Genomic DNA, 14,801 nt, shown 5'->3' on the forward strand with positions numbered 1-14,801 from the left:
CCTTACATTTGGTCACGGCATAAATGTTAGGTTTCTTCCTGTTCTCTATTGAACAAATAATTTCGAGTCTTAATAAGTTAGTACATTATTAGGGCGCCTGGGTGGCTCAGTCGTTAAGCGTCTGCCTTCGGCTCAGGTCATGATCCCAAGGTCCTGGGATTGAATCCCACATCGGGCTCCCTGCTCAGCGGGAAGCCTGCTTCTCCCTCTCCCACTCCCCCTGCTTGTGTTCCTGCTCTCGCTATGTCTCTCTCTGTCAAAAAAATAAATTAAAAAATCTTTAAAAAAAAAAAAAAGAAAGAAAAGTTGTTAGTAAATTATTATACACTGTAATAATAAGAATGAAAATAATTCACTTGAATGGTTCAGATTTGTATTCTTTTAAACTGTGTATCTTGGGGTGCCTGGGTGGCTCAGTCGGTTAAGCATCCAACTCTTGATTTTGGTCCAGGTCATAATCTGAGGATCGTGAGATCAAGCTCCCCTCATCCGGTTGGGCTCCGTGCTGGGTGTGGAACCTGCTTAAGATTCTCTCTCTCCTGGGGCGACTGGGTGGCTCAGTCAGTTAAGCGTCTGCCTTCAGCTCAGGTCATGATCCCAGAGTCCTGGGATCAAGCCCCATGTCCGGCTCCCTGCTCAGTGGAGAGCCTGCTTCTCCCTCTCCCTCTGCCTGCCTCTCTGCCTACTTGTGCTCTCTATCTCTCTGTCAAATAAATAAATAAAATCTTAAAAAAAAAAAGATTCTCTCTCCCTCTCTCTCTCCCCCTCCCTCTCAAAAGAAAACAAAACAAAAAAAAACAAAAAAACCCTGTGTATCTTATTTTAAAGCTCTTTAGTATTTTTCCCCTTTCATCTCATATCCCCTTATTTCCTCAGAATTCATTCTCTTGAATTTGTCCACTTATAAGAACAAAATAAATAATAAAGTATAAAGAAATGAAAAGTGAGAACCTACCTGAAGTCTTGCGAGTTGTGCAGTCCTGGCTACTATTTTATTGTATGGTTCCACGATTTTTGCTTTCATCCTAAAGGAAAAGAAAGAGAGGAGTGACAATAAAATCATCTTCAAAATATCAATGGTTAAATTTCTTTCCATTCCACTTATTTACAAAATGAACAAAAGTACCTATCAACAGCTCCCTGTAAAGCTCCAATTCTTGTCTGCATCATCTGAAGAACACCTAGGAAAACATAATAGTTTCCATTACTTTACAAATTTACAAGGGCTCCAACTGGGGGAAAAAATTGTATTAAAAGAAAAAATCATACATGTACACATACCCATAGATAGAAAAATTTCAATTTTTTCTGCCACCATCATAATTTAAACAACCAATATCTTTTACCTGCACTATTTTTAAAGCCTCTGAGTAGTCTCCCCCTCCAAATCTTGTTCCACTAAACAAGTCTGACAAATGGAGAGTGACTGAATAAGGAGCATAGGGTTTTCCAGTTTGGGTGATGAAAAAGTTCTGGAACTACACAGTAATAGTTGCACAACACTGTAAATGTAATTAATGGTACTAAATTATAGTATGTATGAAATTATGTAGAGTATGTATGGAATTAAAGTACAGTTCATGTGTATTGTATTATAGTCACAAAAGAAGAAGCCTGAGTGCTCTTTAAAGGTGCACATTGTAGCACAATATTCCCTGCTAAAACCCTTCCAGTCTCCCCTTTGCTTCCATGTCAAAACTAAAGTCCACAGCTTGGTCTTCAAGGCCCTGCACCATCTGGAAATGGTGTACTTTCTCCCCAACACTCAACTGCACCCCCAAGTTCCCACTAGATAAACCCCCACTATTCGTCAAGCCTTGGCTTAACAGAAACAATTACTAAAAGATCCCCCAACTGATTTAGATTTTCTTGTTATTTTCTTCTACAGCATACATTTCCTTCATGGTACTAATCACATTAGGTAATTACATATCCGCTTGCATATCTGTTTAATTTTTTACTCTCTCACTAAACTGTAAATTCCTGGAGGCTAGGGAAAGTGTATTTTTCATTCACTACTGTATGACCTGAGCTTAACTCAGACTACTTCCAATGGCAATGAATATTTATTAAATTAATTATATGCTAGATAAGTAATACACATGGAGAGCAAGGATAGTATCGTCTTTACACTCTACATACACAACATGATAGTTAACTTCTTACAAAACTGTAAAAATATTTTCAGGAAGATAGATTTTAAATTTTACTATTTTATATACCTGAAAATAAGCTTTTAAATATTACAGTTTTAATTATTTTGAACTCCACTCTTGAAACTCAGTTTTCACATTTAACTGGCATAGTTGTAGTTTTAAAACATAACATTCTAAATAAACTTAGGTACAGAACTCTGTCATATATTAGATGAAGTAATAGTAGAACTAATAAACATTATCAGATACAATTAAGCTTTAGTATGGCTCAGTCCAATAGAATCCTCTTGGGACCGGAGAATTCCCATTTTTCTGCTGGTTTTATGGTTCCCTGACCTTAAACCTCCAGGAATGAACCGCCCTTACTTGTTATCATCACGTCCCTACATCTTATTCTCTCCACAACCCACTCTCAAATAGACTTTCATATACACTCCACCAAAATAGATCTCATCAAGGTCACCAGAAATCCCCCAAGGTGCCAAATTCTATTGTCAGTTCTATCTTGCTCAATTCTCTGAAATTCACAACACAGTTAAACCACTCCCTCCCTAAGACATTTTTTTTCCCTCTGGGCTTCCAAGTTATCACACTCCCTGGGGTTCTTTCTGTTGTATTAGTGGCTCCTCCTCTTCTAGAGTCCTACATGCTGGAGTACTCCAAGATTTTATCCTCAGTTTCACTTCTCCATCTACAATGTCTCTTAGGGATTTCACCCAATTCCAATGTTTTAAATACTATTCAATAAAATACCAATTTTATACACACACATCCACAAATATGTACACATATCTACATAGATTTTCTGTCTGCCTACCTATGTACGTACACACACACACACACACACACACCTCTCTAATTTAAGACACCCAAGATAACTTCTGTCCCACCCCCACCCCATCAAAATTATAATTCTCTCCATTCTAACCCATCTCAGTTACCCATACCATCATCTATCCCATTTTTCAGGTTAAAATCTTAGGAATCACACTTGGTGACATTTTTCCCTCAGCCCTTTCATCTCCCATCAACAAACCCTATCAGCTCTGCCCCCATTTTATCCCACCCACTTTCCTCTCTCACATCTACCACTCTAATCCAAGGCACCATCATTTCTACTCTTCTGGTATCTTCTATTTTTTGGTACCCCTGATTCTACTTACTTTCCTATAGAGCCATCAGAGAAAACTTTTTAGAGCATTAGTCTTATACATCATACCCCTAATAAAAACCCTCCAATGGTTTACCACTGTATTTAGAATGAAAAAAATCAAAATTCTTTCCCAAGAACCTCATCTACAATTCTCTCCCTCATTCATTAAATTCCTCTCATACTGGCCTTTTTTCTGCCCTCATACATCCCAAGGTAATTCCTACCTTCCCATTTATTGGTCTCTCAGTTTACAACACTCTTCTCCCACTTTTCAGGTGGTGGCTGTTTCTCATCATTCAGTTCTCAGCTCAAATGTCATTTTCTCAAAAAGGCCTCCCCTGACCATCCTAGCTAGTAAGTAAGGGACTCCCCTTCCTCCACCCAATCATTCATTTTATTTTCTTTGTGGGACTTAAAAATATCTGAAGTTTCCCATTTGTGTATTTTCTTTGTCTGCTTCCCTGCATTAGAACATAAGTTCCATAAGAAAAGTGACTCTATTGTTCATAGATGCCTGGTGCCTAACAAGGTCTCAGTTACTGTTTAAGTGAACAAATGAGGGAATGAGGATATCTCTTTTCAATAAAATAGGGTTAATTAAATATACCTCTAAATCCCGTAAGAACAGGGACTCTGTTATAGCTGTCTGGAACCTAGCAAATTCTCAACTAATATTTAAATGAATAAACAAATGAAAATGAATAGGTGGCAACTTTTAATAAAATAGGTTCAATAAACGTACTACCAAACTACTTACGTAGCAAAAAAAAATTCAGTATTTGGGGGGAAAAAAGCAGATGAAGTAGAAGTTGGGATAATATTTGTTTTCAAATACAGATCACTTATTTTTCAGTATCTCAAATTTCTAGTAAGTGCTCAGAAATACACATCATGCCAAAATGAATGCTAATTCATGCTTTGACGTTTTATGTTCAAATAATCCAGAGAAGATGCTTAGATTATCACAAGAACTCAGAGAAGGCAGTCTTGGTACTTCATATACTCATCCAATGGATAGTCATTCTAACTCAGTCTAACCATATATTTTTTTTATTTTTTATTTTTTTTAAATATTTTCTTTATTTATTTGAGACAGAGAGAATGAGAGACAGAGAGCATGAGAGGGAGGAGGGTCAGAGGGAGAAGCAGACTCCCTGCCGAGCAGGGAGCCCGATGTGGGACTCGATCCCGGGACTCCAGGATCATGACCTGAGCCGAACGCAGTCGCTTAACCAACTGAGCCACCCAGGCGCCCTAACCATGTATTTTAAATGTTATAATCACTGAAAGCATTTTGGGAAAAACAAGCACATTATAGACCTAAACGCATATAAGAAAACCACAATAAGAACTATTTCTGTTGTGATGATTCATCTACTCCTAAATACACTCAGAATCAAAGTACTACTAGCCATTCTTATGAGTTTTACAAATGAAAAAATCACTTATCATTTGTTTTTAAAAAAAAATCACCATTAAAACAAGATATTATTTACTTGCTTCCAGAAACACATAAAATATTAGGAGATTAAAAATAATTAATTTCCAATAGGAAGTGGTCAGTACTCAGTTTTCCCAAAAACATAGTCTGATATCCATCCTAAATATTCAAATAACAAACTATTATTCCCTCAAATACTAAGTTCTTCATCAGGATGTCTGAGAAACAATATACATGCCGAGAATAAGTTAATGCCTTTGAGTGCATAAGAAATACTGGGGGAAGCATTAAAGAATATTGCATCCTAGAAAGCAATATCCTTCCTCCTCAAGAATTTGATCAACATAGGGAATATCACTTAGTTTTCTTTTAATGTGTAAGGATTAATAATAGTAATCACAACACAAGTGATAACGTAAAACATATTAACATTCCATATTTATAAGACATAGTTTAATTTAATCAAGAGAATGAAAAATTCAAAGAAGATTTAGCCAATCAAAAATAATAAGACTCATAAAAATAAAAATCCAATGTATTATTCTTTTTTTAAGGTTTTATTTGGGGAGAGAGAGGGAGTGCTCGCGCACATGCACGCAAGTGAGGGGAGAGGGAGAACAAGAATCTCAAGCAGACTCTGCACTGAGCATGGAGCCTGACTCGGGGCTCAGTGTCACAACCCTGAGATCATGACCTGAGCTGAATCAACAGTCAGACGCTGAACCAACTGAGCCTCCCAGGCGCCCCCAATGTATCATTATTCTATTATACTTTCATTGAAAAAAGTTTCAGAGAAAGCCAAAAACAAGGAAAGTATTCAAGCCTACTTCCACTATTATTCACTCTGGTGGTATTGATGTTTTTATTAATTAACAATTTTCTGTTAATTTTATAGAGGCACTAAATATGTGCCAGGAATTGTTCTAACCATTTTTCTAATTCACTTAGCCCTCAAAATAATACCATATAGGTACATTTTAATACTCCTCCTTTATACATAAAAGGGAGGCACAAAAAGGTTAATAACTTTCCCATAGTCACATATCTATTAGGTGGCAAAGCAAGGATTTGAACCCAAATAGTTTAGCTCAGAGGTCAATAAAGTTTTATTAAAGTTTTATTGGGACACAGCCACAATCATTTAAATATTATCTGGCTGCTTTCACTCTGCAACAGCAGAGTGAGTTTAGTAGTTGCAATAGAAATGGTATAGCCTGCAAAGTCTAAAATATTTACTATCTGATCCTTAACAGTAAAAGTTTGCCAATCCCTGGTCTACCTCAATCTAATTTATAGTACTTAATGGAAACATACCTTCCAAAGACTCAATCCCAGTTGCTTGTGCTAGTAAATCTTCATGTCTTGCAACAACCTGAAAATTAAGAATTTGCTGTATTAGGTACTTTTCTTTGTAACCACAAGGTAGAATAAAGGTCTCTCTCCATATTAGAGGGCGCAAACACCGACACAGAAGAAAAAAATTCAGGTGATAAAGGTTTACTTGAGATGAGTTATTAGTAGAAACACAAACACGCTTATAGTTGAACATAGAGCCGAAGAAGACACAGCCTTTTCACCAGCCCCTTGCTTTCCTAATGGGAAGTGCAGGTAGAGTTGTGCCAAAACTGAAAACAGAAAATAAAAAATAAAAAAACAAAAACAAAAAAACCCCCAAACCAGCTAATTTTTGCCATGCTATTATATGCTTTCCCTGTAAAAATGTTTTTAAACATTAGATTCTCTTAGTTCTTGAACTTAATTCAGCATATTCTAATCTGAAAAGATAAAGCAGAGTCAGTACCCACCTATCCCTCAACATCTCTCTGTTTTCAGTTTCCCAGGGTCATGGCAAATCCTTTTCCCTGTGCAAGACTGGTTTTTTTTAATGAAAATTAGGGCAGTGTGAATGATCACATCAAAAACCCTCAAAGTTTAAGAGTTAAAGACCACATGCAAGAGATTCCTAGAAATATCAAGAAATCATACAAATTTTTAGAATAATGCAAGAATCCTTATCATTTTGTACCTTTTCAATTCTAATGAATAAGAAGTTTCCTATCTAGGCTGGAAACTGAAGCTCCTAGTCAGCAAGGATTCATTCACTGGAACCCCTACATCCTCCACTTTGTCCTGTTTCAGATATCACTGTTATTCTATCAAGTCCCTTTTTATCACATCCATCTAAAATAACCATTACTTTTGGTCTCCCACATCTGTTAAGATGGCCAGAACATGTCTGAATTCTCCCCAGTCCACTGATACGGTCATCGATGTGTCCATCCTAACAAGACTAATTTTAATTCTCTATTCTTCTTTTTCCTGTGTGAAGAATACTTTGGAAATGTTGAAACTCCTAAAACTAGACTTTCATAAACTCTCCTGCAGCCAGCTGGATGAATTTCCAAGAGATCTGAAGACAGAAAAGAAAGGAAAGCTATTTCCTTATTACTGTTTCAGTTAGTAATGAGCAAGGTCCTGAGACTTGAGAATTTAGAGATGGTTGGAAAAGCCATATCAATCATTCTAGAATTTAGTTATCAGATACCCCGTGGCAGAATTTTAGCAGTGGCATGGGCGATAATGGCTGGAACTTCCAGGCCTCCGCACTGCATCTATGAAGGTAGATCCTTCAACTCAGTACACTGGCTGACTTCAGAAGCATCCAGTTCTCTGTATTAAACATGTTCCTGCTTTAAATACCTAGAGTGGTCTCTGTTTCCTGTCCTAAGCCCCAACTAATACATACTTCATCACATCTTTTGTTATTTTAGTCATCTCAATGATATTTAAAAAAGAAAATTACGGGTTTGGTTAGCATTATCCCAATTTTGCTTCTGCAGAAAAACGATTATAGCAGGTTCAGATCTCATACTAGGCTTCCACTTCATACTCCAGACTACTATAAGTGTAATTTGTCCCCTGTAAGAGATGTTAAATAAATTTTTAGTTTTTATTGATTCCTGCAAAGAGAGTACTGCATGCAAGAAATAAAGAAAATACCAATCATATTACTCAGCCATAAAAAAAAGAATGAAATCTTGCCATTTGTAACGACATGGATGGTATTAGTATTATGCTAAGCAAATTAAGTCAGAGAAAGACAAACACCTTATGATTTCACTCATATATAGAATTTAAAAAACAAAACAGATGAACATGGGGGGGAAACAAAAGAGAGAGGCAAACCAGGAAACAGACTCTTAACTATAGAGAACAAACTGAGGGTTGCTGGAGGGGAGGTGGGCAGGGGATGGGCTAGATAGGTGATGGGGATTAAGGAGTAGACTTGTGATGAGCGCTGGGTGTTGTATATGAGTGATGAATCACTAAATTCTACACTTGAAACTAATACTACATTGTATGTTAACTAGAATTTAAATAAAAACTTGAAAAAAAAAAGAAAGAAAATACCAATCATAAAAAAGAATTTCAGGTGGCTATTACAAAAAGCCACCCCTGAGAACCCTAGGCAGAGTTAAGTGCATTCTCCTCTGCTTTTATGAACGTTTTGTACTATCACTTGCCTCTCATTATTTCTCTCTGTATCTGCCACTGGTCTGTGAGTCCTTGGAGAGCTGGGAAATATGTTCATTTTTCTATCCCCACAGCCTAATGTGAATCCTGACAATTAAAATATATAATTATAAAATTAAAATATATAATATATAATCAAAGCTAAAGTGACCTTAGAAGTCATCCCAGTCCTAAGCTACTCTTTCAATAGATAAAGTATAACACAAAAAATTTAAGTGAATATGTCTCCTGTTATACTAGATCTAAGTTTCCTGGTAAACAGTCTATATATTCATGCATTTGTTCATTCATTTAAATATTTATTAAGTGCCTACTCAACAGACAAAAGCCAACACTGGGAAGTATACTATAAAACTCCCTATAAAATTACAGAATTGTAGAAAAGGAAGGAACCTTCAAGATCTTCCACTCTAATCTCTTCCTCCTTATTCACTCCAACCCATTTAATAGATTTCCTTTTTTAAAAGCAAAACTCAAAGACATTAAGTGATAGGAAAGGTACCAGCACAGCTGAGATTAGGACCCATCTCCTAATTCCCCATATTGTGTTCTACCACAAATTTATCAACTTTCTATAATTTCAGCAAATACTACAGTTTGCATTCATAAAGTGGGAAGTGCCAATGTGAACACACCAATTTTTCTTATTCAGTGTTCTACTTCCAAAATTCCATTTCCTATTACTTTTGTCAAAGGCTTCCTATTTTTCAGCCCCCTATATTCACTGCACATCTATTAAGGTAGTGAAAACAAAGTATAACATACCCCTTTGGAGAGACGGGTATGTTAGTTTTTCAACTAAGAAAAAGTAGTTTATAGAAAACTTTTCAAAAACATACTTTGAAAAATAAGCCACACTGGTAAGTTACAAATTTGCTCACTTAAATATGCATTTAGATTAAATAATGCAAGGATTACAAGTGATAAATTATTGTTTTAGGTCGAAGAATCCAGATGATCCAGAAGACTGGAAATACCTGGGGCGCCTGGGTGGCTCAGTCGTTAAGCATCTGCCTCCAGCTCAGGTCATGATCCCAGGGTCCTGGGATCGAGCCCCGCATCTGGCTCCCTGCTCAGCGGGAGGCCTGCTTCTCCCTCTCCCACTCCCCCTGCTTGTGTTCCCTCTCTCACTGTGTCTCTCTTTGTTAAATAAATAAAATCTTTAAAAAAAAAAAGATTGGAAATACCTGTAGGTGTAGTTCTTTATCCAACTGACTGATTCCTTGGGCAAGTTTTGCTAGTTGTTCAGCAATTACAGCCTGATGAATTGACTGGGAAGTATAAGTCTTTACATCAAAGTCTTCATTTAAAAAATCACTATAACACTCTAGGGAAAAAAAACAAGGAAAAGTCTTTAATTATTAATTGCACTGCACTAAACCACAGATATCAGACAATAAAACAATTACAGATAACATACTTTGACATCTTTTTAAACACCAAGAACTGTTGTAAATGAGAAGAGAGTGGTAACATTCACTGAGAGCTTACTGTGGGTGAGGCACTGACCCACACACTTTAGACATATTAATGCATTCAATCCTCACACAACCCTGCTGGAACTATCGTTTCCCCCATTTCACAGATGAAGAGACAGGTAAAGACAGGGCATGCAACTTGTCCAACCTGTCTGAGATTTGAATCCAGGCTGCAGAGCCCACCCTCTGAACCCCTATATTACACTGCTAAAAGTTAACTTTTACCAGTGAGTCAAAAGGAACATACTGAGTAGAAAATTAAAAATTAACTACTAACCATAGCCTTTAATGCAACAAGGTCACTGACAATGACCTCAGGCAAATTGACTATATTTGATATTTATGGTCTCCGATATCTCTAAATCAATGCACAAATGCTGTCATAATAAAGTGAAGCTGGAATTTTAACAGAAATAGGCAAACACAAACTTTCAGGTGTTACTGAAACTAAGGATTTATGGGTAAAATAACTAAATGGAAAGACAGCCTATGTTCAAAACAGACCCTTAATGAACCCAAAAAAGAAGTGATGCTAGGTATTAAGATATCTTTCAGTACAGAAACCCAAAAATCTGTGGGTGAAAAACAAATGGAGAGAATTAAGAGGTAAAAATAGTTATGCAGAACTGAGCTCAGTGTAGGTATAAAACCACTATCTTCCACCCGTGTGGGAGATAAGGTAAGACCACCCTGACAGAGATTATAAAACTAACCAGCAACCATTGTCTCTATCCATATAATGTATGCTCCATGAAGGCAAGAGCTTTGTTTTGTTTACTCCCACATCCCTAGAGCCTGAACAATGCCTGACACATGGCAGGTGTTCCATACGGTTAAATGAATCAATTCACCTATATATCAGCTGCAAGTAGCATTCTGCAAAGAGCAAAGACTCATTCTTGATGATTCTCAAAGTGAAAGAAAAACTGCTACTTTGGCCTTAATTCTGGGATCCCCATTTCCTTCCAGTTTGCCAGGGAGTTTTCAGAATTAAGGATCTTGCGAGGCAGCTAAGTGGAGAAGGCTACTCCAAGAGGAGGGAAGGTTTAGAAGCAGCAAATGCCATAGCATATTTTGAGAAATAAGGGCAACGCTGACATCAGTGTGTCTAGATCACACTGTGTGTGTGTGCTGGGCAAAAGGGAAAGAATGATAGTTCAGGTTCCAAAGGAAGGCTGAGAGGGCAGTTTAAAAAGAGACTGGTAAAGACTTCTAAAGTGTTCAGACTATATCTCACTGAGGTTAAAGATAAGAAAGAGCACTGTCAGCTTTGTGTTTCTGGCAGCAGTATGGAGGATGACTGAAAAGGGATTAGTCACACAGTGGTGTGCTGGAGCTGGCTGATATTGGCTCCTGAGAGCCAACGGTTCAATTTTCAGGAATTGTGTGAGCTAGGGGACATCACATGTAGGCATCTTAAAAATTGACCATGATGAGAGTATTTATAACATAGAAATTGGCATACACTATAAAATCAGGGCTTTTCCTATTTTACCAGAAAGCTGGTTTACCAGTACACTCATGTAATAGACCTGCAGAGGCCACCAGTAAGGTGCTGTTAACAGCCCAAGGGACATGATGAAGGCCTAAGACAATAGCCCTAAAAAAAAAAAAAAGTGACTAATTTGACAAATATTCAGGCAGTATAATGTGTAGGACTTAGAGACAAGCTGAAAATGGGTGATTAGGTAGAGCAAGAAGTAAAAGGATGATTCTTGACTGAGTAACTGACATAGAGAATTCAGCTTTGCATTAAGCTCGACCACTAGGCATCTTTGCATAAAGATAAAAACGAACGTATTGCTGCCTCCAAGGAACTCATAGTCTACATGGGAAACAAGCACACATCTAATTAACCACATACAATTGATGGTAACAGAGAAGGTTAGAGGAAAGGGGTAAAAAAAAAAAAGAAGTAATCTCACTTTTTCACATATAGCACCTGAACTATTTGTTCATATGTAATTTTTGGTATGTAAAACTAATCATGCCTTTTCACTATCAAGATAGAAATGTCCAGTAGACAGTAATCCTATAGCTCAGAAGGGAGGTAAGGACCATCTATGCATGTATTTGTGTGCATCTATATTAATTTTGAAACCATGAAAAAAAAAAAAAGCAGATGATTTAGGAATAAATTTTGGAATGCACAAAAAGAGGGAAATGGAGAAGACTGAGTTCAGAAGCCAGGCAAACACCAAAAATTTGGAAGGAGATGGAGAAAAATGAAAGCAATCAAGGAGACTAACGAGCGTTCAGAGAGAAAGAAAAACAAGAAAGAGTAGCAAGGGACGGTTTGGAGAAAGTGGTAAATAGTGTCAAAGATCTTACAAAGATCAAAACAGTGAAGGCTGAAAACTGGCCACTGGACTTGGCATTTGAGGACTGATTGTCCATCAGAAGAAAAGTCATATAATGCTTCTCTTTTATAGTTGTCTCATTCCTATAGAAGGTACATCAGGAACAGCTCACAAATTATTCCAACTACACATCTGCTCACCAACCCTATCAATCCTATCCTCTACCACTGGCAGATCCTGTACATAGTGAATCACTGTTACGGACAGAAATGTTTAATTTTTAGGAATGTTACAGAGAATGGGTGGTGTGAACCACTGAATTAGGGGCAAACTGGAGAAGACTAGCAATTAAAGGAACTTGGAAAAGAGCATTTAGAGAATTAGGAATTTTCTTTTTTTTAAGCATAGAACTCACAAGTCACATGAGGGGAAGTATTTCCAGAAAAGAGTCAAATCCTTTTTACAAGTTCAAGTAAGATAAGGACCAAAAAGTATCCATTTGATTTATTCACAAGGAGGTCATTAGAGACCTTGGCAAAGAGATTTCAATGGCATTGAATGAGGGTGACTGGGTCCTTGAGGAGACAGGAAAAAAATCCAGAGCACAGAAGGAAGACCGTCCTTAGAAGCAGAGATTCTACTTCTAGTGTAATGGAAAATACAAGGGAAAAAGACCAGTTACAGGTATAGGTTTAGTTCATAGGTTCGATGGGGCAAGAAATGGAGGAAGCTCACATCTGATGGGTTATCTTTTTTTCAGGGAAGTTTAAAGTCATTTGTTGAGTTTGAAAGGGGAGGTCTGAAAGAGTAAGGATTTAAATAATCACTGTGGAAGATGGAAAAGAGAACTAAATAGGAAAATACAGAAGTCAGAAATAAGGACTATTCACCCTTCAAAAACTGATTACAATTCCAGAATGCATCCTACTGAAATATATACCTATGCCTGACATGTACTGTTTCTTCCACTTCTTCATCTAGGGAAGTTCTATTTACACTTCAGAACCAATTCCATCTAGAAAGACTTTCCTGACACTCCCCTAATCACACCCAGTTGTCAGCCTCCTCTGTATTGTTTGACTTTGTACACAATGCTGCTACCCAGCAACACTATATTATAATGCTTACCTTCACAGCTTTACAAGATTATTTCCCCTTACTAAAATGGCAAGTTGCTTGAGGGTGGGAATTGCACACATATCAGGAGTTCAAAACTTGGTTAAATGGAATTTAAATTAAGATACAGAGATGCATTGGACAGAGATCCTAACCTAGAGAATCTAACACAATCTAGTTCAGAAAACCACCTCATCAGAAAGTTTTGACAAAAGTATATACATTATCAGGAGAAGGTAAGGAATTAAGGGCAATAATACACAACACTCAGAGAAAAACAATAATCTAGAATTTTGTTATTTTGTTTATAACCTACTTTGGTCTACAAATGTGTGCATATGCTTACTGTGATGTTCATTAAAAAATTTTTATTCTGCACCCACCATATGAAAGGTACCGTTATTAACTGTGGAATATAAAAAGGGGTTCTACAATGCAGCAGAAAAAGTTAGGTACACAAATTATTTCAATACCAGGTAGAACGTGATGGCAATTAGGGAGGAAAATTAAGAACAGATGAGAAGAAATTTGAACTTCATTCTGAAGGATAAGAGATTTGCGGCGTGTTAACTGAATTAATAGAATTTAATGTACTTCTCAAAATGTACGGTGTTTAACTTATTTCCTAGAGTTTTCCTCTGTCCAAAACTATCAATAAACTCCTATATTCAATGCATGGTTGTGGATAAACGCCTTGTAAAAAACAAACTAGGCTGTGAGTGGGCCACCTGTGTAATCCAAGAATTTGTTAATAGAGGGATGCTTCCAACTCCACTTAAAAATGATAACATTAAGAGCTGTCATCTATCTGTTCTAGGTCTTTCACTTTTCATGGGAGGCAACGCTTCCTCCTTTCATCAAAAATTGCGGCAGCAGCCAGTGGCTGTCAACCTAGGTCACCGGAGTGCGGCAGTCCCGGGACTTCAGAGAAACCTCAGGCGCAGGAAGGGTAGAGCTGAAATGAGTAGCAACCAGATGGGGCGCCTGGGTGGCTCAGTCGTTAAGCGTCTGCCTTCGGCTCAGGTCGTGGTCCGGGACCCTGGGATCGAGCCCCGCATCGGGCTCCCTGCTCCGCAGGGAGGCCTGCTTCTCCCTCTCCTACTCCCCCTGCTTGTGTTCCCTCTCTCGCTGTGTCTCTCTCTGTCAAATAAATAAATAAAATCTTTAAAAGAAAAAAAAAAAAGAGAGAAATGAGTAGCAACCAGAAATCAGGTGTCCCCTGGACACCCGGAAGGGAAGGTGGCTGCTAGTCTCTGGAGAAACAGGTTGGCTGGGCTGGGGGGAGTGGTCACGTCGAGACCGGAAAACTTTCTGCAAAGCGACGGGTTGAGTCCACCACCCGGCTCCAGGTGCGGAGCAGGACAGTACCCCCAGGCCCACCACCCAGCCAGACCCAGACTCCTTACCGTCCTGCAGAAGCTCCCGGACTGCCGCTGTCGCCGCCCCAGAACCCAGAGCCCCTTGTCCAGCTACAGCGACGCCGCCGTCACCACCTTCCATGTTGGCAGGTGCCGGGGTGATGCCGTCAGCGGTCGGTTTGCCCCTCCCAGGTGGTGACGCACAATGCCGGCGCCGCCCGTTCCGCCCAGCCCGCGGCTCCCGGCCGGCCTAGGGAATCAGCTA

At 38.2% G+C, this 14,801-nt stretch overlaps 1 protein-coding gene across 3 annotated transcripts in view; it reads right to left on the minus strand.

Annotated features, from left to right (window-relative positions):
* Positions 1 to 14,739, minus strand: part of LOC145716601 (conserved oligomeric Golgi complex subunit 5-like) — a 53,642-nt gene extending 38,903 nt beyond the window's left edge. For 2 of the 3 annotated variants that reach the window (XM_081800720.1, XM_081800721.1), the window contains exons 1-5: positions 14,585 to 14,738; positions 9,472 to 9,611; positions 6,065 to 6,122; positions 1,127 to 1,181; positions 956 to 1,025 (exon numbers count right to left, since the gene is read on the minus strand). In XM_081800720.1, coding sequence (XP_081656846.1) covers positions 956 to 1,025; positions 1,127 to 1,181; positions 6,065 to 6,122; positions 9,472 to 9,611; positions 14,585 to 14,678 — 417 coding nt within the window. In that variant the 5' untranslated portion in view covers positions 14,679 to 14,738. Of the gene's footprint in view, positions 1 to 955; positions 1,026 to 1,126; positions 1,182 to 6,064; positions 6,123 to 9,471; positions 9,612 to 14,584 lie in introns of all 3 variants that reach the window. The other variant, XM_081800719.1, reaches the window with a different exon arrangement.
* Positions 14,740 to 14,801: the final 62 nt, after the last annotated feature.

Source organism: Leptonychotes weddellii, chromosome 12 (genome assembly GCF_054177405.1).
Source record: "Leptonychotes weddellii isolate Sample4059 chromosome 12, ASM5417740v2, whole genome shotgun sequence".
Lineage (NCBI taxonomy): Eukaryota > Metazoa > Chordata > Mammalia > Carnivora > Phocidae > Leptonychotes > Leptonychotes weddellii.